This window comes from Erinaceus europaeus, chromosome 10, assembly GCF_950295315.1.
Source record: "Erinaceus europaeus chromosome 10, mEriEur2.1, whole genome shotgun sequence".
NCBI classification, from domain to species: domain Eukaryota; kingdom Metazoa; phylum Chordata; class Mammalia; order Eulipotyphla; family Erinaceidae; genus Erinaceus; species Erinaceus europaeus.
Genome location: NC_080171.1, coordinates 79744154 through 79770506, shown reverse-complemented (window position 1 = coordinate 79770506; position 26353 = coordinate 79744154). Strand labels below are relative to the sequence as shown.

At 51.4% G+C, this 26353-nt stretch overlaps 1 protein-coding gene across 5 annotated transcripts in view; it reads right to left on the bottom strand.

The window, feature by feature from the left end:
- Positions 1-26353, bottom strand: part of PRDM16 (PR/SET domain 16) — a 276384-nt gene that overhangs the window by 45091 nt on the left and 204940 nt on the right. For 3 of the 5 annotated variants that reach the window (XM_060199937.1, XM_060199938.1, XM_060199940.1), the window contains exon 4: positions 2655-2792. In XM_060199937.1, the coding sequence (XP_060055920.1) occupies positions 2655-2792 (138 nt within the window). The remainder of the gene's footprint in view (positions 1-2654; positions 2793-26353) is intronic. The other 2 variants (XM_016191028.2, XM_060199939.1) reach the window with 1 other exon arrangement.

Sequence of the window (26353 nt, the reverse complement as noted above, 5' to 3'; positions counted from 1 at the left end):
AAATGTACTTGCTGTAGAGCTCACACGTTATCATGCACAAGGATCTGGGTTTGAGCCCCTGTTCCCCACCTGTAGGGGGGAAGCTTCATTATCTTGCCCTCAATATCTCTCCTTCCTCTCTAAATTTCTCTGTTTCCTATCAAATAAAATATAGAAAGGGAAGGAAAAAGAGGAAAAAATAGCTGCCAGGAGTGATGGATTCATAATTCCAGTAACAAGCTCCAGCACTAATCATGGTGGCAATCATTAATTAATTAATGTACTTGTTGGGGGCCTCTGAGCTTGTGGGCTAAGATAAGGAGCACTGATCCTGGTCCTGGGGGTAGGACACACAACCCAGGGATGAAATCCAAGGGATTTCAATGTCTCATGGGGGTTAAGTCATAGAGATGGGAAGGTCTCTGACTTTGGGACAGAGCTTCAGAACATGGGGCTCTGGGGGTTGAAAGTAAGGTTCAGAAGGATGAGGAAGAGTTACTCCTAGAGAAAGTGTTTTTGTCCTTTGGTCTTGAAGATGGAAAGACAGCTTTTTTGTGCAAAGCAATCTGCTTTACTTAATTCTTTGGTGGCACAATAAAACAAATAAATGCTTCCTTGAAACAATCATAAGCAAAGGTGTCTAGAGATAAGAGTTCTCTTTGAGAAGATTATATATCTGGTCTACTTTTCAAAAGCTTATCCCCATCAAGATACTACCTTACTGCTTTGGTCAGGTTCCAACACCCAAATAAAAGTATGTTTCTTAAATAAAAAGCCTGGAGCTCCACTTCCCCAGAGCCCCACCTTACCAGGGAAAGAGAAAGACAGGCTGGGAGTATGGATCGACCTGTCAATGTCCATGTTCAGCGGGGAAACAATTATAGAAGCCAGACCTTCTACCTTCTGCACCCCACAATGACCTTGAGTCCATACTCCCAGAGAGTTAAAGAATAAGAAAGCTATCAGCGAGGGGAGGGGATACGGAGTTCTGGTGGTAGGAACTGTGTGGAGTTGTACCCCTCTTATCCTATGGTTTTGACAATGTTCCCTTTTTATAAATAAGTAAATAAACTTAAAAAAAAACCTAGGTTTCCATAATGGCCTTCCACACCTCACAAAAACACAGGCTAGGTTTTTGCTCATTCATTTGCTCCATGCTCATTCATACTCTTCCTGATTTGGGGCTTCCGGGTCCCCAATTCAGGACCCATGTTCTCCACAAAGAAAGCTTTCCAGAAAGATTTGCCAGAACCTAGATTATCTCTGACTCAAAAATTCACACCTGGGATCAGAGGCTTTTGGTTTGAGTTCTGACCTGATTTGTATGCTTGCTCTTTTGCTTCTATGTAGTTCTTGGCTGTGAACATGTCCAGATTTCTTCTTTTTGTGTTTGTTTTATTTATTTTATTTTCATTTTTTTATTTATTTGCCACCAGGGTTATTTCTGGGCCTTGGAATCTGCAGATTTCTTTATGATTTCAATCAGAATAAAATGGGGGTTTTCAAGATTGAGTTCTAACTGGAAGCAGCAGAAGCCCCCTGAGGCAGATCTAGCTGAGGACTCTGGGGCCAGGCCTGGCAGCATGGCAGGGCTACAGAGAGTCAGCAAGAGAGAAGGCAGGTGGCTGGGAGATCCCAGCACCTCCCAGTGGCACTCTCTGCATTTCTTAATGCAAAATTGTTTCTCTAAAGTCAAAGCCTCCAACCACTGTTAATGAATCGCACAGGCGTGGCAAGAATGTGCCCTTTGTTAAGTGGTCCTTGTGCAGATTTATTTACTTAAAAAAAAAAAAGCAGTGGAATCCTTGCAAAGCAAATGTTATATGTAATCCCAAGATAGTATAGGCTAAATCAAATTGCTCTGGGGCTCAGCAAGCTCCAGCCCCCAACCCCATCCCCATTCCAGGGCCCTGGAAACCGGGAGGGAAGGCTCGGCCCAAGGGAGGGGTCTCTTCCTAGCCTGGTGTTTCCAGGAGCCCTGAGCACAGTCATTCAAACAGAGCCTCAGAAGCTCCCAGCACTGAGGACACTGGCCCCCTGAGTCTAGAGTAGCTCCTCTCCTGGTCAGCTGGAGGGGCAGCTGCCTTCCTTGGACAACCAGAATTGGAGATGCCCACTCTCATGAGCAGGGGACCTGGCTGTGGGGGAGGTCAGGGCAGAAGTTGAAGTGTCCCTCATCATGGAAGGGGATAGGAAAAGCCTCAGTGGCTCCAGTAAATAATTCTGTCACTTCCACAAACTGCTGAGTTCCACCATGATTGGTGGTAGTGGTGGTGGGCTTGCTCTGGGCAGTCAGGATGTACCCTACTTTCAGTTCAGCCAGCCCACTCTTCCACAAAGTTCCATTAGGTATGATTTTTCACTCTCCAACTCTGGCTGGGGGGTAGTTTTTTAAGCATTGTGGACCCCTATGGTTTGGGGTCCCTCCTGCTTAGCTGCTATTCCTTCATCATTGCAAACAACCATCCTTCAGCCTCAGGTAGGGGTTAACCTCTGGGTGTCCCCATGTGCTGCAGCTCCCAGAAACCCAGCCCAGGCCAGTGGTCAGAGGGCCACTCCCACTGCAGACTGGGACTGTGAAAGAGCCCATCAGAGCTGCAGAGCCCTTCCTAGTACCCCACTTCCATCCACTACTGGCTGAGGGCAGGAGCCTCCATGGGGCCCCAGTAACCTACCTGTTCGTTGATCTGACACATGCTGAGGTTCTGATCATCACAGGAACAGGCCACCCGGATGTACTTGAGCCAGCTGCCTGCCCCGGCTGGGCTAGCATCCACACAGAACTTCTCACTGCTCAGGTCCTCAGAGATCTGCTGGGGAGAGGAAACAAGGGGAGGGTGAGGACCCCCATGTACATGAGAGCCTATTCCTCCGTGTCTGCCCAGCAAGGCCAATTTTGCCTGTGGACATCCATCCCACCCTCAGGTGTCAGGGCCTCAGCCAGCCTGGCCTCCTCATCTCAGGAGCTTCCCAGGATTTGTGAGGAGGGACATGGTTTCTGTGTTCTCACCAATCCATCTCTGCCCTGGCCAGGCAATGGAATGTGACCCCAGCATGTGCTCCCCAGGGAGGCTAACACATGTGATAGAAGCAGAGGTCACAGCAGCTCAGATGAAGCATCTGCTGAGGGGACAGGATAGCTGGCAGGCCCGCTGCTTTGTGGAGGTGAACATGTGAGAGTGCACACTTCACACTAGAGGGCACAGCACCTCGTGACTCCCCCAGACATTGAGCTCACTTAGTGGAAAGTTTCGATTTGCAGCCCATGGCCCAGCTTTCTCAGCCCCACAAAGGCCATGCCACACCTGGCCCTGCCATTGAGTAACTCCTCAGGCCAGTGCACGTGCTCAGGTGTGCACATAGAGTGGGGCTCCCCAGCCCCCCTGCCCCCAGGATAGAGCATCTGCTCTGTACAGCAACCATCTGGGTGTGGACACAGAGCAGAATAGCAGGGGACAGCAGGACCTCAGGATAGCTTCACAGGAAGCCCCGTTTGATCTGAGAGGGGAGAACAGAGGACCCGAGGCTCTGGAGATAGAAGGGACATGTAGATAGCCCAGTAGACAGGTGTGCCCAGGTGGGTAGCATACCCCCAGTGGGTAGAGGTGCCTGAATGAACAGGTATGAGCTAGTGGGTACATACAGCTAGATGATCAGGTGGGCAGGTGTGTGCAGGTGACTGGTAATATATAAGTGGGCACACAGCTGAAGGACTCTGAATCAGGACAGGGATAGCGGGCTGTCCACAGGTGAAGGAAGCTGTTCTAGGAATTTGTTATGACTTGAGGGCCCAGGGATGCAGGAGAAGTCCCTGTAGGCCAGAACATTTGGAAGCTTCCAGAAGAGATATGTTGTATGTGTGTGCACCTGAGGATGTGTGAATGTGCATGTGCACAAGTGCACACCCATGTGACTAGGTCTCATGGCTCCGCAGTAGCTCATAAAGCCTTAAAACTAGGGAATGGAGGAGGAGCCCTCATTCCTGCCTGCCACCAGAGGCAGATGCTTATCTTGCTTCTAGGAACACAGGACTGAGAGGGCTGACCCTGCCTCTCCTGCTTGCATGGAATCCATTAGGCCAACTGATAGATGCCTGGTGTGGCACCCCCACCTCTCACATACAGGCTAGGCCAGTGACTGGCCATTAAATGCCAGAGAAGCTACCTAGCAGTGAGCCCACAAATTAGACATGCAGGAAATATCAAATGATGTGCAGGAGAAAAGGATTGTCAGGGAGCGGAGAGTTTTTCCATGGTTTTACTTCCTAACTCGGCATTTCTGGTAGGGGTGGTGTAGGAATTGGGCAGCTGGTGGGGAGCTTGGGACAGGGGTTGAAGAGTTATACTGGGGGACAATGGGCACTTTCTTGGGGAGCCCAGGGCTGGGGCTTATTCAAAGGCTCCAGGCTAGGCCTCCTCCACACTGCTGGAAGAAGGGTTTCAGTCCCCCATCATCAAGGGAAAGTCAGCTGTGGTGTCCACCTGGAGAAGAACTCTTTCCTGACTTCCAGTGGTCGCCAGCTCACCCCCCACCCCTTAACTGTCCAGTTGGGAGGAGGCACAGGTCCCAGAGTTTGGGGGTGGGGGTGCCCCAACAGGAAATAAGCCCAGAGACAAAGGATACAGAACTTTCCAGCTGTCTCAGGACTTTATAGCAGCTGACTGAAAATCCCTTGTCTGCCTTAACCCCCACCCCAGGACCAATGTTTTGAGTACCTGAGACAAAGAGGGGGACAGCAGAAGATCCCCACCCAACTTGCTAGGCTCAACGTTCCCCTTGCTCAGAAGGTAGAGTCTTCCTGGGGAGTGAGTCTATGTGACCAATGCATTCAGGGTCCCAGACTCTGCCCCAGGGACTTGGCTTATTTCCCCCCATACTCCCAACCTGTGCCCCAAGTCTGCATCTAGAGCTGGAAGCCCAGGACACCTTGCCACAGACCTCAGTCTGGGGGAAAGGGGGGGGGGGAACCAGAGGCACCAGGTGAGGATGGTGATGAAGAGGGGTGCAGATATGTGTGACTCCTCAGGCAGACTGTGGGAGGGCAGCCTGAGTCATGGGGTTAGAGCTGCCCCCCACACACTCAAGGATCCCCCAACACACACATGCACACACATGGCTGCAAGCTGTATAGGGTGAAGCTTCCAGTTGGTTGGTTGGTTGGTTGGTTGGATGATTGGTTGGTTAGATTCCACGTTCAGGGGTGGGGGGCTGTGGTACTATCAACACTGAATTCCAGGCCCTGGGCCATGCTGGGGGTTGGGGGATAGAGAGGCACACACATGACTGTCCCCCTCTGCTCTAGTGCTGACAACATGCCTGCACTGGGTGGGGCAGGGTCTATGGGGCTTGGTTGGTGGGTGCTCCTACCCCTGGGTTCTCAGCTGTTACCCAGCAGTACCTGGGGAAGGAAGGCAGGGGAGCTGAGCCCACTAACCACAGGCCTTTATGGGGGGCCTTCTGTGGGTTTCCTGCAGTTGGGGTGGGTGGCAGGGGGTGGGGCTGTGAGAAGCGTTAGTGGTTGGGGAAGGAACCTGCCCCCTATGGGGTTGGCGACCCAGGGACCACTTCCCACAACATCCCCAGCAGCCCACAGTGGCCAAGACCCTCACCTTGTGCCTGGGCAAATGGACTTGAGCCGGTTAGGGAGTATATGAGGAACCCCACCAATCCTTGGACAAGTGGCTACAAGTGGGTACAATCCTTGGCTACAAGTACCATCAGCAGAAGCCCAGGCTCAGATAGGAACACCCCCAGGCAGCTATCATCAGGGAGGTGAATGAGCCCAAACCCCCCTGCAATTCTCTGCTGAGCTGGGGCCATGTCATCCAAGTCTTTCATGCTTAAGGCTCTGAGGTTCAGTCCCTAGCACCACCACTAGCAGAGCTGAGCAGTGATTTCTTTGGTCTCTCTCTCCCTTTCTCTCTCCCTCTCCCTCCCCCTCTTCCCCTTTCCCTCACTAAAAATAAATAAATAATATATTTAAAAAACAATATTAAAACAAAAAGAAGAAAGAACCAGGACCTCAGACTCAAGTGCCCACAGAGGAATGCCAAAGCCTTCCACACCTTTTTCCAAACCCGGCCAGGAGACATGGGCAAAGTGTGGCCACTCAGGGACTTGCAGCTCATGGAAGGATGCCCCAAGTTCAGTATCAGTGGCAGGCCAGCTTGATCCCAGAAACCATGTTTTTTGGGTGGTGTGGGGGGTGCCAGGGGGCTACAAAGGCCTGAGGAGATTTGATTAAGGCTGTGGACCAGAAATTCTTCAGACACTCCAAATACAGTTTAGACTCCCTGGACTCTGACCATCTCCTCCAAGTACATAGACACACAGGTGACGTGGATGTTCCTGGGGTTAACAGAAATCTCCCACAAAAATCCCAGGCTGCGGGAGTTGGGCTGTAGCGCAGCGGGTTAAGCGCAGGTGGCACAAAGCACAAGGACCAGCGTAAGGATCCTGGTTCAAGCCCCGGCTCCCCACCTGCAGGGGAGTCGCTTCACAAGCGGTGAAGCAGGTCTGCAGGTGTCTGTCTTTCTCTCCCCCTCTCTGTCTTCTCCTCCTCTCTCCATTTCTCTCTGTCCTATCCAACAACAATGACAACAATAATAACTACAACAATAAAAAACCAATAAGGACAACAAAGGGGAATAAATAAATAAAATAAAAATTAAAAAATCCCAGGCTGCTGTGAGTAGAAGAACCTGCCCTAGGACATGCCTGTCCCCTCGTCCTTTCCCATCACTTATGAGTTTACTCCTCTTCCAGAGGGATCTAGTCTCCCAGCCACGTGGACTCTCTCTGCAGAGAGCCAGTAGCTACAACCAGTTGATCTCACCAAGAGCAAATGGGGACAGGAGGACGCACAAATACTCTGCTCTTGGTGTGACACCAGTGTCATCTCCTTGCAGGGGCACCCCCAAATCCTGTACCTGGCCTGAGTGTTGGGGGCTTGCCTCCCTCCCAGGAATACCAGCCTTCCTTGAGATAAGACTGCCTGCCAGACTCATCAAAAACCAGTTATTAAGTCAGCAACTAGGAACCAAGGTCCTGATGCCCATGGGAAAGAAGTGAGAGAAACACACTGATAAGCAGCCCCTAGTGTGCTTGATGATGGGGGAATAGGGGCAGGGAGCCCTTAAGTGACAACAGAGCTTCAAAGTTAATTCACAGAGGTCAAGGCCACTCCTAAAAGAAGCTGAACATCTGATGGTCCTTCAGCCTTGAAAGCACAGCATCATGGATCTGACCCCATAGGAGCTGTCCCGGCCCTGCCTCAGTTCCTCCCATTGAACTGATAGAATCTTTCTTGATTTCCAGCTGTGCAGGGGCCTGTGACTCTGTGCACATGGGGTACCCTGTAGTGACAGCTGGCTTTTTCTTGGTGACTTACTGAAGACATCCAAAAGGAGCCCTGGCCCACCCCCCACACTTCACCCCTACCAATCCCCCCACTGCAGGCTGTGGTAGAGGGAGCAGCTGTAAGGGGATGTGCCTAACCCCTTTCAGGGGACTCTGGGTTCAGAGTATGACCAGAATTCCTGAGGATGTGCCTATGCTCACATCCCTTGAACTCTTTGGGGAAGATTACTTTGTCATCATTCCTGTCACTTCTCCCAGCCAAGCACATGAAGGATGTCCCAGGGGACAAGTGCCACCAGCTCTAAGGTGACACTTTTCATGACCAGGCTCTGCTGGGTTCTCTATCCTGCAGATGGTCTCTGGCAGGTCACCCAGTATGTTGGGATAGTGGAGTAGGTCATGTGTGCTACTGGGCTGAAACATGAATTTCCCACCCCACCCCCCAGTTCCCACAGGTTCTAGAAGGTTCCTCATGCCTGGTTCACCTAGCCCTGAGCTCCTGCCATTCTAGCCCCAGAAAAACCCTAGGAGCCCAGCATCTGCCCTGTGTCTGCATTGCCGGTATGAGGTGAGGGACCCTGGCACAGCTGTGGGGCCTGACTTACCTCAGTGGGACTTAGTGAATGTGTATATTGCTGGCCCCAAAACAAAGGTCAGTGTCTAGGCCTGAGCCGTCACTTAGGTTAACAGTCTTGGCCTATAGAAGCCCTTCCACTGACCCCTGAGGACACTAGTTGACAGGGACAGTCTTGAGGGGGGTGGGGGTGGGGTTCAAACAGCTCACGTGGATAGTGGGTGGCACAGGTTTGAGCCCGGTCTCCCACTGCATAGTAGGAAGCTGTGTTGTGGTCTCTTTTGCTCTCTCTTTCTCTGTCTCTATCTGAAAAAGTCAGCCTGAAGCAGTGACGCCTGGAAGATGACAACAAACAAACAAACAAAATCCTGGCGGAGGTGCCTGATCTCAGAGAATCCAGGTATAAAGACTTTGTCCCCTGGACATCACAGTGGGGCACCCTCCACCTGTGCAGGGGAAGACAACACCCACAGTACCCAATTCCAGGTCTGATTTGTAAAGTTCCTTAACCAACAAGGCCTGTCCCCTCAGCCAGCCCTGGGGTGGAGGGAGTTAAAGCATCAACAGCCCAGCATGTTTCAAACCTAAATCTGATTTTAAGTTGGGTCTGAGCCTGAAGCTTGCATGTCACCACAGACTCAGCTATGACATTCTGAAGTGTGACACTTTTGCTTTGTTTTTGGATCACAGAAAAGGGATTGGAAAAAGCAAAAAGCCGCAACAAACAAACCCAGTGCTGAGTACATGCTTGCCTGTGCACAGTGGGCCCATGTACCCACAGGAAGTGGAGCCTCTGTGGGTTGCCCCAAGGCCCCGAGGTGTGACATTCACAACCTTTCCCTGGCCCAAGAAACCACTGACTACAGAGCCTGTGAATCTCCCCCAGGGCCCTGCAGGTACAGGAGGAATTCCCACCACTGCCCTGAAGATCAGGTGGGGGTGCTGGGTGCCTTTGGGAGACTGGCTGATCTCTTTGCTGGACAAAGACCAAGAGGGAAGCCAGGCAGACCTCACTGAGGGCCCCAAAATAATCCCCAGGGCTTTCCCTTCATCTAAGACTCTGCCTTCCTCCAAAAACAGTGTCACAGGACCTCACAGGGACCCAGATGCTGCCCAAGTCCCCCATCAGTGGGCACAATCTCCAGTACAAACAGGAAACAATGTCTGGGGTCCCTATTGGAGAGCCTCACCTGTGTCTGCTTGGACCAAGAAAGGCTCAGATAGTCCATTCTCCATTCTGAGTGTCTGGAGACTCACCACCAGTACACAGAACGAGGATGCTGTATTGCCCTTCCTCCTCTGAGTCACTGAAGACTCATGTCTCCCCAGAGGACAGCCAGTGTTGTGGCCATGTGTGAAGATGAGGAAACGGACACAGAGCAGTTAATTCTCAGCCCAATGTCCATCAGCAAGGGCACCAGATGCCCATCATGCCTTGTCTGGTCTGTGGGCACCAGTAGCACCCATACTGGCTTGTCCTGTCTTTCTCACCTCTCTACCTAAGAGTAGCAGCCAAGAGCAGCTAAAGATTCTGGAGAGCTTCATCAAGAACTAGTGCCAGTCAGGACTCAGAACATCTGCATAGATGTGGATGTATGATGGGTGGTTGGATATTGAAAGAAGAGATAGGTGGGCTGTTGGATGAAGAGATGGATGGATGGGCGGATTAATGGGATGAAAGGATGAATGAGTGAATGGATGAGTAGATAGGTGAGAGAATAGATAAGTAGATGATTGAATGAATGGATGAGAAGACTGTTAGATGAAGGGGTGGATGGATGAGTGAATAAGTGAGATGAATTGATGAATAGGTGAAAAGGTGGGTGAATAAATGATTAAGTATTAGATCACTGAATTAATATATGAGTGAAATGTTGGATGAAGAGATGGATAAGGAGTAGATGAATAAGGTGTCTGGGTGAATTTATAGACGAACTAATATGCAGGTTATTGAATGCATGGATGGATAGATTTTTGGATGAAGGGATGGGTAGATGAGTGGATGAATAGATGGATGTATGATTACACAGATGAATTAATGGATATCTAGACTATTGAATGGGTGGCTGGATTGTTGGATGAATAAATGAGTGGATGAGTAAGTAGGATGATGGATAGATGGGTGAATGAGTGGATGAATGGATGAATAAACAGGCAAGTAAATGGATAAGTAGATTATTGAATGAATGAATGAATGTACCATTAGTGGAAGGAATGGATTATGATTGGATGAGTGAAGTGTCTAGGTGAATTAATGAATGACTGAACAGATAAATGAATAAGTAAATTACTGAATTTATGAGTAGGTTGCTGAATGAAGGGTATTTACCTTCATCTGGAAGAGTGGATAAAAGAGATGGATAGATGGATGGATGGATGGATGTGTACACAGAGGAATGAATGGATAGTTAGATTATTGAGTAGATAGGTGGGTAGATTGTTGGAGGAAGGAATGGATGGGTGAGCGGATGAATGAGATGGATGGATGGATGGATAAACAGAATGGGTTCACAGTCTTCCATTTTCCCAGATACTTTTGGCTTCCTCCACTTCCCAAAAGTGAAGCACAAAGGTCATCCTGCCAATAGCCAAGGTAGCAGAACACTGGGATGCCTCTCCCAGGAGGCCTGACTTGACCCTACACATTGGGGTGGCTCCCAAAAGACTCTCACAACCCCACCCACCCACCCCAGTACACACTATAGTGAGTCAGGCTTGACTGCACCATTTCTTCCCCTTCCCCTAGATGGTGAGGACTTTTAAGGCTTCATTTGACTGCTTCACAGTGAGAGTTTGCAGGAATAGTGAGTGAGGTGGCTTCCTGCAGCCAACTGAGGATACCAATATCCTGTAGCCTATTTCCCAGTAGATCTTTCTTCCTGTGCCCCATGACACTCCTGACTCCTTTCCTTGCCAGTCTTCCCTGGGTGCTCCAAAGCTGGTTGACCTGCCTCCCTGCAAATGGGACCTGTCATTTTCCCTGAGTATAGGACCACAGGCAGTGGCCCTGCATTTTGCATCAAATGTCATTTTTCCTAGGTCAAGGTAGAGCCTCATTTGCCTGCAGCCAGCAGGACCCAGCTCACAGTAGATGCTCAGCAGGGGTCCAGCAGAGATGCCACTGGGCTATTTTTAGTGCCTTCCCTGCAGCTGACTCAGTCTCTCCAAGCCCATCCTTCATTTCTCCCAGGGCCAAGCAGCTAGAGCAGCCTCGTGACTCACTGACATCCATATTAGACCCTGCACTTGACATCAGCTCCTACAAATAGCTCAGGCCATTTTCACATGCCAAGGCCAGGCAAGCACTGTGCCAACTCAGGAGTGACCCATGCCCAGGGCTCTTTGTCACACAAAAATGGGCATTGGCAGAGGGTTCCTGGTGCAGATGATGTCTTTGGATGTCTTACTGCTAGTCTAGGTATGTGCCTGGAAGAGATGCTGGTGGAGCCGGCCCTCTAAGAGGAGAAAGGATGTGTGCTCTTCCATAGGGCTGGTAGCTGGGGTGCTTCCCCTAGGAGAGCTGCTTCTGGTTTTTTCTGGTCATCAGTATTATCTTTGCTGCTTGGTGTCTGCACAACTCCATTCCTGTTTCTTTTCTTTATTTCTTCTTTTCTTTCTCTCTCTCTTTCTTTCTTTCTTTCATCTGATAGAGGGTGAGAAGTCAAGAGAGTCAGAGAAGGAGAGAACTTGCAACACCTGGGTCCTTGCACCTGATAACTTGTGTGCTCTACCAGGTGAGCCACATCTAGCTGCTTGCATATGGGCTGGGGAGGCCCAGAGTGCTGTCACTGCACCCAGTGAGGTTTCTTTCTATTGCACTCAGCCACCCAGAACATCAGAGCAGAACCAGCTCTGCTTCCCGAGTCAGAAACCTGCAGGCCTTTAGCGACTGTGGACCTTGAGCACCAGGCCAGGCCTGCCCTTGGCTGTGAATGCAGCCTGAGCCACCTCCCCAAGAAGCCCGAGTCAGCTTCTTTTCCTGGCTGTGGGCACACAGCTGGGTTAGACTGGCAAGTTCGGATGTAATTCATGAACAGAAGGACAGCAGAGCCAGTCTCAGATGACAAATGGAAACAATTAAACCCTACAGCTCGCCCACGCTCCCTGCCCTCCCCGTGGCTCCTAATGCCAGTCACCTTTGATGAAATATATCAAAGGAATTAAAAGTATGTCCCCTACAATGATGCTACTTGGATCTTTTCCAAGTCCATGCCAGCCCTCTTCAAGCATCTTTTCAAGTCCAGCAAATAGGATGGAGACATTTTATTAAAAATCTGATTACAAATGTTTCTATGACACCAATGGCTCTGAGCTGCACCCCAGCCTCTTCAGCTGGGGGCAGCACAGTGAAATTGGTCACTGGGAATAGAAATGGGGGTCTCTGAGAACCTCTGGACGATTTTGATAGGATCATTTTCCATGGTTGCTGCTATTGCCGGTTTTCCATTTGAAAGAGGCAAAGACAGGAGCAATCATTCCCATTACTCTGGCAAGAGCCATGAGGACAGCTTATTCTGGCAGATCTGCTGTGAGGGCAGGAGTGAAGCCTCCAGGAGAGAGTATACTTTAATCAATCACTCAGTTGGGGGGTGCAGGATGGTTTGCCTGAGTCACTGACCACCCTCTCTGGCTAGATGCATGTTTTCCCCAGAGGAAGGCGTGCATACAGAGGCGGACCTTCCCTCATCTGAGTGAGAGAAAGCATGCATGAGGATCCTTGGGGGGGGGGGGGGGCTCCAGGCGGTGTTCCTTGCAGTACAGAATACAGACCAACAAAGGAGATAGCAGTGAGGTCTCCCCGGGAAGACACTGCAGCCCAGGGTGCTCCTACATTTCCAGCAGATGGAAGTGTGGGAGCCACTCCTAAGCTGGGGACAGCAAAGTTTTCAGAGCTGTCTGGGGTGGGGATGGCAGAGCTGGCACCCAATCCCTCCAGCACCCTGTTCCTTGAGCCTGTACCTATAGGTGGGCCTTCATGTCCATGGAACTAGGGTATCCCTAGCACTGAAAACCACTGCTCCTCTTTACCAGAGCCTGAACTCTTTTCTAGAAGACTTTCTCACCTGTGAGCTTGCCTCTCACTCCCTTGATTTTTATTTAACATTATTTTTGTTTAGTCTGCCTCTCTCGACAGTGACTATTTTAAAATCATCTGGTAAGGAAAATTCATTGCTGTGCATATTTCCCAAGCACTTTGTCTCAAAGACAAGGTTTTCTTTTTTCAATTACAACAGAAACTTAATGAAAAATATAGCAGAGTGAAAACATGCTGAAGAAGCATGCTGACGTCATCTGATCACCAATGCATAGCATCTCAGCACTAAGCCAGGAGAACCACAATAAATTCAGCACTGTGACACATTTAAGGCAAGCAGCCACATCCACCTTTGTCGGAATGTCACTGTCCTGGTGGAAGAGGCCACTCAGTTGGTCAGCACAGACCTTGTATGGGTGAGGCCCTGAGCCATGCAGCTTATTAGAACAATAAGACAAAAACAGTCTGTATATCATACACAGAGACACAGTACTCTGATCTCCATCTCTCTCTCTCTCTCTCTCTCTCTCTCTCTCTCTCTCACACACACACACACACACACACACAGCAAAAATTAATTTAAATGCATTATCTCCTGGGTCAGAGAGACACCCATTTGGGGTGGGCATCATGCCTTGCCATAAACCATGAGCATAGCCCAGGGCTAAGCCCAGGCACCAATGCAGAGGTACTATTGTACTGGAGGAAGTTCACTGTGGTCCATCTGTCTGTTTGAATGAAACAGTGCTCCAAACTCGCAGAAGGCTAGAAATGGACCTACCCTACGATCTGGCAATTCTTTCCTTGGGGTTGTATCATAAAGAGAACCACACATACTCATCCAAAAAGATGCGTGTATACTTGTGCTCATAGCAGCACCATTGTAATAGCCAAAATTTGGGAGCAACCTAGGTGTCCAACAATAGATGAGTGGCTGAGAAAGTTGTGGTCTACACACAATGGAATACTACTCAGCTATTAAGAATGATGAAGTCACCTTCTTCATTCATATTGGATGGAGCTTGAAGGAGTCATGTTAATTGAGATAAGCCAGAAAGAGAAGGATGAATATGGGATGATCCCCCTCAGACAGAAGTTGAGATATAAGAACAGAAGGAAAAAACATAAAGTAGAACTTGGACTGGATTTGGTGTATTGCACCAAAGTAAAGGACTCTGGGGTGGGGATGCTTTCAGGTCCTGATGCATGGTGGTGGAGGAGAACCTAGGCTGGGGGTGAGATTGTTTTGCATAAAACTGAGAAATTTTACATATGTACCAACAACTATATTTGCTGTTGATTGTAGACCATTAATTAATAATAATAGTAATAATAATAATAATAATAATGTGCTCCAGGCACAGTGACATCACACTTGAAGTCACAGGTCCAGCATAGAGCAAAGAACAACAACACTACACCCTGGACATGGTAGGATAACACCCAACTGGAGCTCAGACCACCTGGGCTCTGCACTTGCTGGTCCCACACAGTGATGGGGGAGGATCTGAATAAAGTCTTCAGCTGGGGGTTGGGGGGCTGTGCACTAGTATTTGCACACAGCAGGCTTGGGGGCAGTGGCTGAGATGAGGCAAATGACTTGTTTCTTAGCAAAGGACCCAGGAAGATGGCCTCCAGACATTAGGAAGTACAGCCTAGGGTGCTGGGGATACCTGGTCTCCAAGGAAGGTCAAGAAAGTGACTCTGTCTTGGTCAGCTTCTTACAGGGCAGAGTAGGTGGTAGCACCTGGGAAGCAGCAAGGCCAATGTCACCACATCTCCATGCATGACCCAGGGACCTTGTCCCACAGAGGCTGGATCATAAGCCCCACTTCCTCAGAAAGGCTGGATGTCCTCACACAGCAGCCGCAGGGAGCCACTAGTGGTGGTGGGGAAGCTGAAAGCCACATGGAATTTGGTCCCACAATGTCTGTGGAGAGCTGGCCAGACAGCTGGCCAGAGACAGCAGCAGACTTAGCTTTTGTGGATGGGGCAGCAGATGAGTAGGAAGGTTGCCAGCACAGCCACATGGCCTCTTGCTGGACAGGGATGGAGCTGTCTGGCTCTCCTGGGCCCCAGCAAGTGGGGCCACAGACAGGGAGCCAGGCCAGCATGCATGTGGGTACAGGGACAGATGCCTCCTGAGAAACTGTCTGACTATCCCACAGTTCTGAGTTGCTCCTTATAGAACTGGTGTGACCCAGGGATGGAGAGAGAGAGAGCTCACCAGGTGGCCCCAGTACAGCCATGCCAGAGATCCAGGCCAGTGCCATATAGTAAGGAGGCAAGCTCTGGAGCTGGGGCATCTCTGCCTCTCTCTATTTTCTTTTCTTTTCTTTTTATTTTTATATTACAGAATTACATGTCAACAGGGGTTTGAATCCACACCATTCCCACCACCTGAGTTCAGTCTCCCCACTGCAATCCACCACAGTTCCCCTAAAGTTGTAGACATGGGTCAATCTTCTCTACAACTATCTGTCCACATTTATACATAGTTGCCCCTTCTTTTTCTGATTCAATCCTTTCTTCCCCCCTAAGCCAATCATAACATCGTAGCTACCTCCCCATGTCCCTCTCTTTTTTCTTCTCTCTCTCTCTGGGTGCTGATGGAGCTGAGTGCAGAGCCCTCTTACCTTCACCTTATCACTTCTCCCCCACTGGGCGTATGGATCAAGGTTGTTTATGGGGAGCAGAAAGTAGGAATTCTGGCTTCTGTATCTGCTTCTTCGCTGAGCATGGGCATTGACAGGTTGATCCATACCCCCAGCCTTTTTCTGTCTTTTCCTAGTGGACCAAAGCTCTGGAAATGTAAGGGTCCAGGACACATTGGTGAGGTTGTCTGCCCAGAAAAGTCAGGGTGTAGTCATGGTAGCATCTGTAATTTGGTGTCTGGAAAGTGGTATGACCTAAGTTGCATCTCTGCCTCTCTCCTTCTCTCTGGGTCTCTGTCGTGAAACAGTGACCTGGAGCAGTGAGTCATGCCTGCTTGAGACTGTGAGTGAGACCTCATCTCCCAGTCAAGTACAAATTGATGTTATTGAAAGGGAGAGGGGATAGCCTCTGAGGATGGGAAGACTCCCTACCTTCCAGATGTACTTTACATTGCCTACCAGATGGGAAATACTGAAAGAAGCCTGCTTCTAGTTTATGGGTCCACATCTCAAAAACAGAACAGAGAAAAAATCACAGGGTGTAGACTCCCCTTTCAAGGCCAGAGGCCACCTTTGTGTCTCAGCCAGACCTGCACCCAAGGATGCCATCCCAGGCTGGCACTGGGTGAGCACATGTTAGTCACATGTCCTGGAGAAGAATGAAATAAGTCATAACAAGCATTTGACCACGAGCTCTCATAACAGCCTCATTGCATTTCTATGACTCCATTTGCTCAGGCTACATTGGGTCTCCTCAATGGTGGCAAAGGGGCTTTCTCAGCTCTTAGGGCCATTGGGTTTGTTCATACATGCTCCGCTGACCTCCAGCCCTGTCCTGGTTTTTATTTACAATAAAATGGCACATTTTTGTTTAAAGCTACCTGGTCCCCTGAGGGAGGAGGAAGCCCTCTGGGGCATCAATGTCCAGTAAGAAGAGAGGAAGTCAACTCACATTGCACCCTTACTCTCCCTGAACCCCCTTCTTCTTTTTATAGAGACGATAGATAGATAGATAGATAGATTAGATGCGCTTGAAGGTTAGATAGATAGACAGACAGACAGATAGATAGACAGACAGACAGAACACAGAATCTAAGCTTCCTTCAAGATAGGGACAGGACTTGAACCACAGTTGTGCATAAGGCAAGACAGTGGACCGTCTAAGCTATTCCACTGCCCGCCTGTACCTGTTCACTTTTGGCCACACCTGGCCAAGATTTGAGCAACCTTCAAGCATAACATTGTAAGTGTGTGGAGTAGTGGTGATTGAGGCAAGGGAGGCCAACACTATTCCTGTGCTCCTGACCACAGGCAGCTGACACCAATGACCTCAGGGAGTCACCTTTGCAGGTGGGGAGAGAGTGATGTCTTAGTTCAGCACTTCTCCCACTCCACTCCCACTCCACTCCAGCCCACCCAGACTACTCAGATGCACCCCCAGCTGCCAGCCTCAGAACTCAGCCCAGTGTTGGGCATGTGTCCATGGTGTGCACAGCTGCACACATGCACATCAAGTGTGTTCACACACTGCCAACCTCATATGAGCCACCTACAAATGGTGCTTCCTCCCATGCTGACCTCCTCCAAAGGGTTTCGATCATCAGTGCTGAGAACTTCTATAAATCACCCTGGGCAGGTGGCCACAGGGTGAGAGGGGGCTGGAGGTGATGAAGCCACTCAGGTGGGGTTCATGACATATGTGCAGCCTCAGCCCAGGCCCCAGACCCTGGCTGGCACTGGTGCCCAACTCAGGGCCCCATCTTCCTTCTCCTTGTGGACATGAGGATGCCTCTAGCCTGGATTCCTCAGGGCTGAGCAGAATGGAGTTGCCTCTTAGATGTGTGAGGGGAAGTGAGCTCTGGGTGTGGGTGCCTCACCCAAAAGGTCAAGGAGGATGAAGCAGGTGCTGCTCTTTTCTCCCTCCCTCCTTCCATCCTTCTCTCCCTCCCTCCTTCCCTCCTTCTCTCCCTCCCTCCCTCCCTCCCTCCCTCCCTCCCTCCCTCCCTCCCTCCTTCCTTCCTTCCCTCTCTCCCTCCTTCCCTATATTCTACCTCCCTATATCCCCGCTTCTCTTCCTTCTACTAGGCCAGCACCCTTTACTCTCCTGGACCCACACCTCAGGCACTTGCTCTGCATTTTTTGCCCCCATGAATAAGGTCACATTGACCCCCATCTTGGTAGTGGCACCCTCACAGACCCTCCACTGGCCCTTGGGGCTGTGTGGCTCAGGATGGGTAGGTGGGAAGCCGAGTCCTCAGGGAATGGCCTGGACTCTGTCCACTGGCTGCCCTGCTCCCCATCTGAGATGACCAGGCTTATCCTCCGATTCCCTCACCTTTTCTCCTCATCCTCCACTTTCTAGCCCATGGACACTCTGGACTCTGAGAGGGAGTGAGGAGGGGATGGCAGCCCTCAAGGGTGGGAGGGTGGTACTGGGAAAGAAGGCAACTACCTTCCTTTCTCTCTTTCCTTCTTAACCATATGTCCCTCTCACCAGGGGCTGTTTCTAGAACTCTGGCTGTACAGCTCCACCATTCCTGTTGGGCAATTTCTTTTATAGAGGGTGAGAGATAGGAGGGGAAGAGACAGGGAAGGAAAGACCCCTGAGGCACTGCTTCACTGCCTGTGAAACTTCCCTTGCAGGTGGGGACCGGGGCTTTGAACCTGGGTTCTCAAGCATGGAGCTCAATGTGTGTGTTCTACCACAGCCCACTTTCTGAGAAGCAATATAGTGTCTGCCTTGGGCCTGTGGCCTAGGGCCTGGGTGAGGCTATTCCCTTCTGGGCATTTGGACCCTCCCAGCTCTGCCTTCCATGGCCCTTGGCCCCCAGGCACTGGACAGGCAGGGTTGCCATGCTGTGAGTGAGCAGCTAGTTTGAAGGGGACCTTGCTCCGGGGCACATGCAGGGCACAGGGTCAGTGCTTGGCTGTTGCTGGGGGGAGGGGTGCAGGGCAGGCAGCTGGTGCTAGAGGGAGCAGATTGGAAGGATCCTTTGGAAGCTGCCCCAGTGATGAGTGTAGGAAGACTTGCCAGTCATAGTGAAGGGGGTCAGGGCTGTTTGGGATGTACACAGTGGCCTGAAGAACCAGGAAGCTGAGTCCAAACCTGACATGGAAGAAACATGATACCCCCAGTCTGTTCTCAGTGCACCTGTCCCTCTCCCCCTCTCCAGGCCATGGTAGGGATGGTAGGTCTAGGCTGCCTCTGGCCACTGACCCTTCAGCAGATGGCAGCCCCTTTTGTAGGGGGAAGCCCCCTCAAACAGGAGAGCCTGGGAAGCAGCTGGCATGAGAGGACAGGTTCAAGGTCACTGAAGCCTCCCCACAACCCCATAAAGCACCTAAAGGAGCTGGGTGTTTAAAACTTGGTGTCAGTGCACCATGTTAGCCTTGCTTCTGGCTGAGTATTCTATTGGAGGGGGAGCATCCCCCTCTCCTGCTCCCCCTGCCTCCTCCTCCTGCCCCCTCCCATTATTTTCTTCCACACAACTTGAGTACTAGGTGTTTCCTGGGGTGACTAGATGGCTACAAGAGGCCATTTTATCAGGTATCCAGCTCTGGGCTATGCCCCTGTGAGAGGGAGTCTTTGGTGCGGGGGTTGGGGGGGCAGGGGGCATGGAGTGTCTACTAAAAACTCTTTGCTCATAATAGCAAGAGAAGACTGGAGACATCTGGCAATGACTGCTGGGTTCAGAGAAACTCAGACACTTCTCCAGTGGTGGGGGGGAGGTGTAATGCGTAGGGTCAGGGGGCTGGGCAACCTCCACCCTCCACACTGATCTGGTACTCTCCACCCAGTGACCCCACTGTGGGAGAAATCCCCTACTCTCATAAACCCCCTCCCCAGGAATGTTTAATTAAGGAGGACTGGACATAAGGGGAGGAGCCAGTTGTTAAAGCAAAGTGACAGAGACTAATTTTCAGGCCCTGACCCATGGGCTGGGTACCATCTGACACTGGGTCAGTGGCACCAGCCTCTGGCCCCACCAGGTTTCTCCAGTTATTGATGACAAGGACAACAGGTTCACAGATTCAGGGGCCTGGAGGGAACAGTTGCCATGGGTCCTGCATGTCCCCCTAGTCACAAGGCAGTAAGTTGTAGTCCCTTTCAGAGAGTTCTGCAGACACTATTCTCAGTAGGCATAAGACTGTAGTAGGGGCTATGTGGAGGGAGCTTCCTGTCATCCCTGTGGCCAGGCTGGGACTAGCTGCACCCCATCATTCTCGACACCAGCCAAGCTGACCACACAGTCCTCATGTTGGCTGGTGGGGGCTTTCTCCTAAGTCAGGGAGCATGTTCCTTCCTAGTCTTCAGTGGTTGGCCCACTGAACAACTTGTGGTATGTCAGATGCTACCGCCCCAAGTGAACCTCAGAGTTAAAGTTGGGTAAATAATGCACTTGGGGCCCACCACTCCCTTTCTGAGATGGCTCCTTGTCCTTTAACAAAATGACAGTCATCTCAGACCACACACAACCTTGGTGATGGGGGGAGGGGCAAAGGGGTGGGGCAGGCATTGTTTGTGTAGAACACTGGAGAAGCTTCTGGTGAGTTCTATCCAGTGGGTAGGAACGTACTAATTCTGGACCCTACATGGTTCCACAGGTCACAGAGGTGGCCGCCCATTTGCCTCCTCCCTGGTTCCCATGGTGGGGGTGAGAGTGGGGGCATGAACACAGGGTGTGGGACTATGGGGTGCAAAGTCAGAGGCTCTGAAGGAGCATCCATGGCCTGTCCACCCACCCTCAGAGTTGGAGCGTGGGATGAGGAATGCCATCCCCCAAAATGTCCCCACTTCAAAAAGGCTTTTCATGTGCTCAAAGGCACAGTGTGCTGCGGACACTGCCTGATTGTTGGCAGTGTCTTCTCCTGGCTGTTGGGAGGGGCTCCGCCAGGGGAGCTGCTGGTCACTGCCTGTCTTCCCTTCCTGCCTGGAGGCGCCTGCACATCTGGCATCATTTTGGGGACTTACCAGTGATGGTTCATGTCAGAGAAAAGGAGCTGCGGGGCCAATGGGTCTGGGGACTGGGGTCTCCCCACAGCCTATTCTGGATGTCCTGTGGTACTGCCCAGTGGGGAGAGTCACCCAGAGGCCCCACTGTCTTCTTCCTTCTCACCTATGCTCATCCTGGTTTGAACCCTGGGAAGCAGCCACTCCATTCTGGAAGCTGTTCTCAGAGGACTGGGCTCATGTCTGCAGGAATCAATGGCCAGGAGGTGGCACAGTGTAGAGGGCTAGCCTCTCAAGCGTGAGGTTCTGAGTTCAATCCTGGGCATCACATATATCAGAGTGATGTTCTGACACACTCTCTCTTTCTCGCTTGTTATATCTTCCTTTCTCAATAATTAATGAATAAACATTTTTCATATTTTTTAAGTGGGGAGACTCTAGGTATTCATATTCATGCTGACACCTTTGATGTCTCTGTACTGCTAGCAGAGACTTGATGGCCCCAAGCCTGAGCACCACACCACTCCCTGCATGGCTCCTATCACCAGCTCTGCTACCGCCTCAAAGGATGCCTGTGCTCTAGCAGAGCTGTACTTGCACCCAAGAATCAAGATGTGGCTTAGAAGGTTCTGCTGCAACCAGAGGCAACTAGCCATCCAACACCCACATCTGGGTTATTCAGAAAATTCAAACCCCTGCCCCCAACCAAACTCCCCAGTCCCTGATATCGCCTTCTTCATAGATTGTCACTCTGGAGGTATCAGGAGATGGAAGGTATTCTGGATCCCATGGCCATTTGTCTCCAGGCCTAGCAACAGAAGGAGATCACAGAGCTAGTGATATCAGCCTGGTCCTTCTCACTGCTGTCCAACCAAGGTTCTGGTTGGAAGAGATAGCAGTGGCTTCTGTGACCTACTCTGTCCACATATGGGGCTTAGGCAGCCTCCAGCCAGGATGAAAGCACACCTGTGTTGGCTTTTTTTTTTTTTAATTAATTTATTTATTCCCTTTTGTTGCCCTTGTTGTTTTATTGTTGTAGTTATTATTGTTGTTGTCATTGTTGGATAGGACAGAGAGAAATGGAGAGAGGAGGGGAAGACAGAGAGGAGGAGAGAAAGATAGACACCTGCAGACCTGCTTCACTGCCTATGAAGCGACTCCCCTGCAGGTGGGGAGCCGGGGTTCAAACCGGGATCCTTATGCTGGTCCTTGTGCTTTGAGCCACCTGCGCTTAACCCGCTGCGCTACAGCCCGACTCCCCTGTGTTGGCTTTTTATGTTTCTGGAAGTCTTGTCTGAGGGCAGCTGCCATCCCCTTTATAGCCAGGGTGTTGCTTTAAAGGTGACTCTGTGTTCTGGCCTAGCTCCCTTCAGCCACATGCAGGACACTCTGAGAGACCTGCTATGGCCTTTGGCTTCCAGGGCCCCTTGAGCAGGAACTCCCAGGAGACAAAGATGTTCAGGAAAGTAGGAGAGCGGGTGCAGGAGAGTTCACTGAGGCTGGTCTAGATGCCTGCAGGTCTGCTTCTGGGAGGACCATGGCCATATCATCACACTTGGAGCTCTTTGAATCCTTCAGGCAGGTTGAGTGGCTGGGTGGGGTGGGTGTCATGCTCTGGGAGGCCTGGGTGGGTATCAGGGTGAAGGGGTTGTCCTGGTGGATGAGTCCTTGTCCTCACTCACCCTCCAGAGGATGTTCTGGGTCAGCATTGAAGCTGGTCCTGGGGGAGCCAATGTTTGGGTCCCCATCCCTCCTGGGCTTGTAGGGAACTCTGTGTACTGGGTCCAGGACATAGCAGAGGCCTGGGGTATCCCAAACCATGTGGAGAGGCTGCTGGCCGGCCCCTTTGCTCTGATTCTTAGCTCAGTTGCATTGGAGAAGGCTAAGGATGCTTCTCTAGCTTAGTGGGGACAAGGTCAGTCCTTTGAAGTGAGTGTTGCAGTCATTCCCACCCTGGGGTGGGGGTGGTGGTGGTGAGAGTAGAGTTGTTTCAGAGAGCCCAGTCCTCTAGGGAAGAGGAGGAGGTCCTGTCTCCAGACCCCTGATCCCCAGGCCAAGTTTATACCTTCAAGATGTCCATCTGATATCCTTAGAGTTAGCCCCAGGCAGTGTGGATGAGCCAGCCTTACAGGGCTGCTGAGAGAGGGAAGCCAGGGGTCTTCCCAGATAGAAACAGAGAGGTAGAAGCATTCTCTGCTGGGACACAGAGGACTCCTGCGTCCCCTTCTGGGTCTGTGTGGATGGGATGTAAAGTCTTCTACCTCAATAATGAGTGAGTCCCCAGAATAAGGATGCTGGCTTTCCCAGTCTCCTGCCAGTGCCTGTGGCTCAGGGACTCTTTTGGGGGATATCCCTGCTTGCATACCCATCTCTGAGTGTGGGCCTGAGGGGAACCCTGTCCTACAGTTCCCTGAGGCAATTCTGGAAAATGAGTTCAGGGCACAGCTTCCCTCATGGGGTGACTCTGAAGCTCACCCCAGATCATAAATGACAGTGGTTGTGACATGCCCCCAGCCAGCTGACTGGGCAGCTTTTGTTTCTTAGAAAAGCCAGAAGTGAGGGAGGGGCTGTGGGGTGCCCCCCCCACACAGTGTACCAGCTGGGCATTAGACATGGCCACCTTCCTTCTCCTTCTCCCAGGGTTTGGGTGTGAGCGCAGACCCTGGCCTCCTGGTACTGATCCAATGGCAGCCATGCCCCTTAAAGCTGATGGGCTCCAGCCTCAGATGCCATTACAGACCCATAGCCAGGCACTGGTGTCACTGTCTGTCTGTCAGCTCTGTGGTGTCCAGTCTACTCCTACCTCATCCCCATACTTGGGCCACTGCCCCCAGAGTTTGCACCTGGGGTCACAGCAGGCAGGAGCCCCTCCCTCCCCTGTGGTTTGCCCCTCCTTGACCCCCCCACATGCATCCTGAGTTCAAAGTGGATTAGCCAGAGCCTTTGCACACACAAGCACATAGCCTACCCTTTCTGCACCTGACGGTGCCAAGCTCACCCTCTCACTTCCTTTTCCTAACTTCACCTATTGGGTTCAGACCTCCTGATCACAGCTGGCTTTGGAACAGCACCACAAGTTCAAAGGGGAAAGGAACTGCTTCCCTATTCTATGTGAGCAGTTGTTCTGAGTACACCCAGGGTGGGTGGGACATACCAGGACAAGACGGGTGACACTGGGCCCCTGGGTCCCTGACACCCCAGAGCGCTGTGCACTTGGGATAGGGAGGCCCCCATGCCAGCCTCTCTAGTGCCTGCTCATGAAGAGAAAAGGGATTAAGTGCCAAGGTCAGGTGAGGGCCTTTGTCTCTCAGAGTCCCCAGAATGTCCCTCAGACACCAACCATACTCCTCATGTCTCATGGTGTCCCAAGCTCAGTATCTCCCCAGATGCTCAGAGCCAGGTTGGGGGACCTGTATGTGGAGGAAAGCCACCAAGAGCTCATGTGATCCACAGCTCCTGCCAGGCCTGTCCATTTCTGCAACTGGCTTCAACCCCCAGCATAGCCCCAGGTCCCTAAGGCCTCCAGAAAGACATGTGCGCTCAGCAAGCTGAGCTCAGTTGTATGCAGCCAGCTCACTGGGGTGGGAGGTTCCTAGGAAGATCGGGGGCTGAAGGCCTGGGCAGACAGAGTGACAGGAATGTGAAGCTCCCCTTCTGCTCTGAGAGTCACTCTTGAGGTGTCTGGCTGGGCTCCAAGCAGCACTCTGATTCTCTGCTTCTGTCTCTACAACTCATGGCTGGATACAGAGGCATGAGGTCATGGAGGATGGTGGGCTGTGCTCACTGAATGTGCTGCCTGTGGCCCAGGGTCATGGGGACAGTTAGGACCTTGGTCTTCTCAGCCCCACCCTCCCTGGGGCTGCCCAGCTGGCATCTCAGGGTGAGGACAGTCCTTGAAAGTGGCTTTGGGTAAGCCTTATGACAAATACAGAGGACACCTTATTGAAGTCAAAGAATGCATAGAAAGAGCCTAGGGGCACAGACACTTTGCTACACTGTGTCTGCACAGATGGAACATGGGGACTGGGGCAAGAGCACATGGAAAGCAGGAACTTCGGGACTTGAACACATTGAGGGAGGAGTCTGGGGAAGGTAACCATACCTGGTGCTGGCCAATAGGAGTCTGGCCCAGGTGTGACTGCATAAGGTTTCAGAGAAGAGGGGATTCACATGGAGAGGTCTTTTGGAATCCTCCCAGGCCCTTGGGGAGATTATTCTTAGAGTTTTCTCTTCGCTCTAACTTCACTTTGGTACTATTTTTTTTTTCTCTTTTTAAAAAATCATCTTTATTCATTTATTGGATAGAGACAGTCAGAAATTGAGAGAGAAGGGGGAGATAGGGAGAGAGACACCTGTTGCACTGCTTCATGACTCATGAAACTTCCCCTGTAGGTGGGGACTGGGGGCTCAAACCCAGATCCTTGAGCATTGTAACCTGTGCTCAACCAGGTGTGCCACCACCTGGCCCCACTTCTGTATTATCTTTACCTCATAATTTGATAAAGGAAGATTGGGAATTGCTTACTCTGATGGGTGTTCCCTTCTAATTCTTTCAAGAAACTCCACTAGGAAAGGTCCCAGATAGCCTCTTACAACTTTGCCAGACTCCCTTAGGCAGCCTGGGACTGATTCAACTCCAGGAGGTACCAGTAGGGCCCTGGTCTGTCCCTACCCTCTCCAGAGAAGCTGGGCTAGAACTGGGGTGCTGAGAGGTTCATCCCAAGCACAACATTTCACACCTGGTGAACTTTGATGGAATATCTAGCAAACCCGAGGAGCCAGATGCCAGAAAGCAGGCTGAATATAGGTGTGCACGCCCAGCTGGGTCCTCTGCTGCCAACTCCCCCCAAGTTGACTCCTCATGGTGCTGCCTTAGCACACAGTGCACCCCCAATTGGTGCATGCCATACTGTGGGGGACAAGATGGGTGCCCCTACTGACTCCCCACCCCCACCCGGCACATGGTCTCACCACATGCTGGCCCACTCACCATTGTCCACTAAATGGAGCAGAGGTCCTCAGGGGCCTAGGGTGGGGGCGGGTGGCTAATGTCTGTTTCCAATCTGTAGCCAATCTCAGGTACAAGTCTCTGTTTTGTATAATTTTGTGCTGGGTGGGTGTATGCAGGTACAAGCAGCTGACAGTGATGATTAATACTATGCATTAGGAGCAGCCCGGATCTCTGGACACAGCCTCTCCCTCTCATCAGCTGGTCAGCCTGCAGGCCTATTAAAAGCAGCGGGGGGCCTGAGCCTTAATCACAGAGGCAGGGCCTGTGGAGGGAGAAGAAAGGCCAGGAGAGAAGAGAGTGATAGAGGGCAGGCGGAAATGCTACTGGAATCTGGGTCCCTCCCCCCCCCCACGTGGCTAGAGGGAGCAGGAGGGGAGCGGGCAGTGGAGAGGAAAGGACATTTAGGAGAGAAAAACAATTAAAAGCAGCTCTGCAGCCCCGGAGCCCGTTGGCTTGCTGATGGAAGTCTGTGGGGAGGCCACGCTGGGCTGGGGGTTGGGAAAGAGCAGGCTGGAGCTGAGTCTAGGACCTGCAAGCGTCAGTGTACAGCCACCACACTGGGAGCACCCTGACAACGTGGCCAGGGTGTCCTCTCCCACATAAAGTTTGCTCATCCTGTTTTTTTTTATCGTGGGGGGCTGGGGTTCATGATGGGGAAAGTGGTGCTGGGTAGGGTACAGTGGGGGCCCCCACACCTTCCCACCCCCACTCAGTAGGCAAAACCCCATCTCACCTGCCTCTGCTTGCCCAGTAGAGTGCCTGAGCCCCCACTTGGGCTACAACCCACAAA